The following is a 2860-nucleotide window of genomic DNA, read 5'->3' on the forward strand; positions in this document are numbered from 1 at the left end:
CTCTGGGTCTGAATGCCCAGCCGGGAGGGGCCAGGGCCCCGCAGGAGAGCTGGGCTCCAGCGGCCGCCCGCCTGGGACTGAGCTCAGTTCCCCCGTTCCCCTCTGAGCCCTGACGTGACTCACGCCTCCACTTAACACCAGGAAAACAACCTAACCCTGCACTGTGTCCTCAATGCTGGCTCTTCAGGAAGACGACTCGCTGCCCGAGCCCCTGGCAGTGCTGAGAGAGTGGCCCAAAGACGCCCACCGCCCTGTCCTTGCCCTCCGCTGGGCCAGGGGTGGAGCCACCTGACACCCTCCCGCCGATCGTGGGGGTCAGGGACTCCGGGGGTCAGACCTCCACCTGCTCCCAGGTGAGGTGGTCACACCTGCGCTCCTGGGAGGAGCTCTGAACCCACCCGGCTCCTCCCCACACCAAGCCAGGGCCCAGGAGCCCGAGGGTGTCGGCGGGGTGCTTACCTGGAGCAGGAGCCCCACCAGCCGGCCCTGCCCTGGCGCTGCCTGGCCTCGGAGCTGGCGGCAGCGGATCCGATCACCGGTGTCATTATCAGGAGGGTCTCACCTGAGTGCCCGCAGCCTCACCTGAGCTCCGCCCGCCCTGACCCGCGCTGGCCCACGCCGCCTCCCGCGCCCTTGCTTGCCCTCAGGTGGTGGAAATCAGGACCTGATTCCCGCGCGGGGAGCTCCTCTCCGCCCCCCACACCCGCCCGCCCGGCTCCAGGACACCGAGGCCAGGTGCTGGCGCAGCGAGTGGGCCGAAGGAGCCCATGCTTAGGGGAGGGGCACTGCCCGCCAGGTCTCTAGGGCCAAGGTCAAGGCCAGCCTTGCCGCGTGGGCCCCGGAGAGGTGGAGTGGGAGAGTGGGAGGCTGCCGTCTCCGTGGGGGTGAGGCCGCAGCAGCCTGCCTGGCACAGAAGTCCACGCGTGGCGATGGCCGGTGTGTCCGGCGCCCCTTTGGCGGTCGCTCCAAATGGGTCATTTCCCCACTGTCCTCCCTCCAGACCTCACAGCAACGCCTGGTGTTTGCTTTCCTTCTCGTTTTCTCTCCACTCACTTCACGGAGCCACAGCGATTGAGCTCGGGCTCCAGCCCCAGGCACCTTGGCCCAAAGCCTGGTCCCCGACCAGGACCTCCCTGGCAGGCTCAGTGCTGCCCCCTCCCCCTCCAGCTCCCCCCCAGCACTCACATGGGGCCTCTACAGCTCTGCTCCTTCCCCAACCCCCTCCGGCCCATCTGGCACCTCCTTTCCTCGGTGGAAAGCGGGGGCCACTCTCCTGACACCCAGGAGGCCCCGGAGCGGCTCCTCCCGGCCTGGCCTGTGTCACCGGCCTCTCACTGGAGCTCTCCGGGCAGCCAGGCCCTCCTGCGACAGGCGGACGCGCTGGTCAGAAAGCCGTGGGAAGGAGCGTCTGCCTCCGGCAGCTCACAGGCAAGGACACGGCTCGGACAGGTCGCTTTATTGCTCTGTTCCCACTGTCCCACCCACCTGACTCCTCTGTCGGCTCCTGCTGCTCTGAAGTTACTCCAGCCCCACCCACTCCTCCTGACCCCTGACCTCAGGGAAAAGAGCAGCCCCTGAGTCCCAGGCCCTCCTGGCCTCCTGCTGAGCACCAGGGCCCACGGCAACCAGGGCGCCCCCAGTGGCCAGTCCTTCCCAGGGCCCTGCCTTCAGGAGGCCGTCCCGGGATGAAGAATAAGGCACCGTGGTGAGGGGGAGCGAAGCCAGGACAGAGCGCGGGGGTGAGTCCTCACGCAGGGCACAGCCCCTCGCCTCCCCTTCTCCAGGGATGCGCACGTCGGTCTGGCACGTTGGTCACCAGGAGGGCTGGGCGGTGGCCTGGCCCCTGCCTGTCCGCCGTGTCTGGAGTCGGGTCAGGGCCACGTGGCTCCCACTCCTTCCCACAGTCAGGTCCGCAGCCGCGGGCTGGGTGTGGCCAGCCCCGGGGCTCAGCTCCGGTAGCTCTTGAGCAGGTGGCCCGCGATGACCAGCCTCTGGATCTCACTGGTGCCCTCGTAGATCTCGGTGATGCGGGCGTCGCGGTAGTGCCGCTCGGCCGGCATCTCTGTCACGTAGCCCATGCCACCCAGGATCTGAATGGCCTACGGTGAAAGGCAGGGCTCAGGGCGGAGAAGACACCTCCATGTGGGACAGACAGGGGCAGGATCAGCCACACAAGGACAGCTCAACCCGGGCCTCGCCGCCCCGGACACTCACCTGGTGGCTGATGGCAGTCGCGGCCTCCGATGCAGCCAGCTTGGCCATCGCTGCCTCCTAACCGCAGGGACAGGGGTCAGAAACGGCACCACGTGCCCAGCACCGGCCCTCAGAGGGCAGGCTGGGAGAGCCCCCCTGGAGCAGCAGGAATTGGAACCCCACCCAGGCTTCTCCCTTCCCAGGGCACCTTGGTGAAAGGCTTCTTGTTGTCCTTCAGCATGGCGGCGCGCCAGGTCAGCAGCCGGGCACTCTCCAGGGCCAGGGCCATGTCCGCCAACTTGAACTGCAACGACCAGGCCCCGGCCGCCAGTCAGCACCCCCCCTCCCCCGCCCTCCCGCGGAGGACAGCAGGGAGCAGGAGGGGAGCATGGGAGCAGGACGCTCCTGTCCGCCCGGTTCCCTCCCCAGGCTCCAGGCTGGTACCTGGATGCCCTGGAGCTTGGTGATGGGCGCCCCAAAGGCCTTGCGATTCTCAGCATAGTTCACAGCACAGTCCAGGGCGGCCTGGGCGATGCCCAGTGCCTGGGAGGCGATGCCAATGCGGCCCATGTCCAGGGTTTGCTGTAGGGACCGCCTGTCAGTAGCTGGCCAGCTGGGTGCCAGGGCCTCGACCCAGGGCCCCACCCCCTGCCAGGCTCACCCCCCC

At 68.4% G+C, this 2860-nt stretch overlaps 1 protein-coding gene across 1 annotated transcript in view; it reads right to left on the bottom strand.

Annotated features, from left to right (window-relative positions):
* Positions 1–1441: 1441 nt before the first annotated feature.
* ACADS (acyl-CoA dehydrogenase, C-2 to C-3 short chain) overlaps positions 1442–2860 on the bottom strand; it is a gene marked incomplete at its 5' end in the record, with an annotated part of 4571 nt that continues 3152 nt past the window's right edge. The window contains 4 exons of the mRNA XM_005863752.1: positions 1442–2099; positions 2215–2271; positions 2402–2497; positions 2638–2775. Coding sequence (XP_005863814.1) covers positions 1947–2099; positions 2215–2271; positions 2402–2497; positions 2638–2775 — 444 coding nt within the window. The remainder of the gene's footprint in view (positions 2100–2214; positions 2272–2401; positions 2498–2637; positions 2776–2860) is intronic.

The sequence above is a fragment of the Myotis brandtii genome, unplaced genomic scaffold, assembly GCF_000412655.1.
Source record: "Myotis brandtii unplaced genomic scaffold, ASM41265v1 scaffold181, whole genome shotgun sequence".
NCBI classification, from domain to species: domain Eukaryota; kingdom Metazoa; phylum Chordata; class Mammalia; order Chiroptera; family Vespertilionidae; genus Myotis; species Myotis brandtii.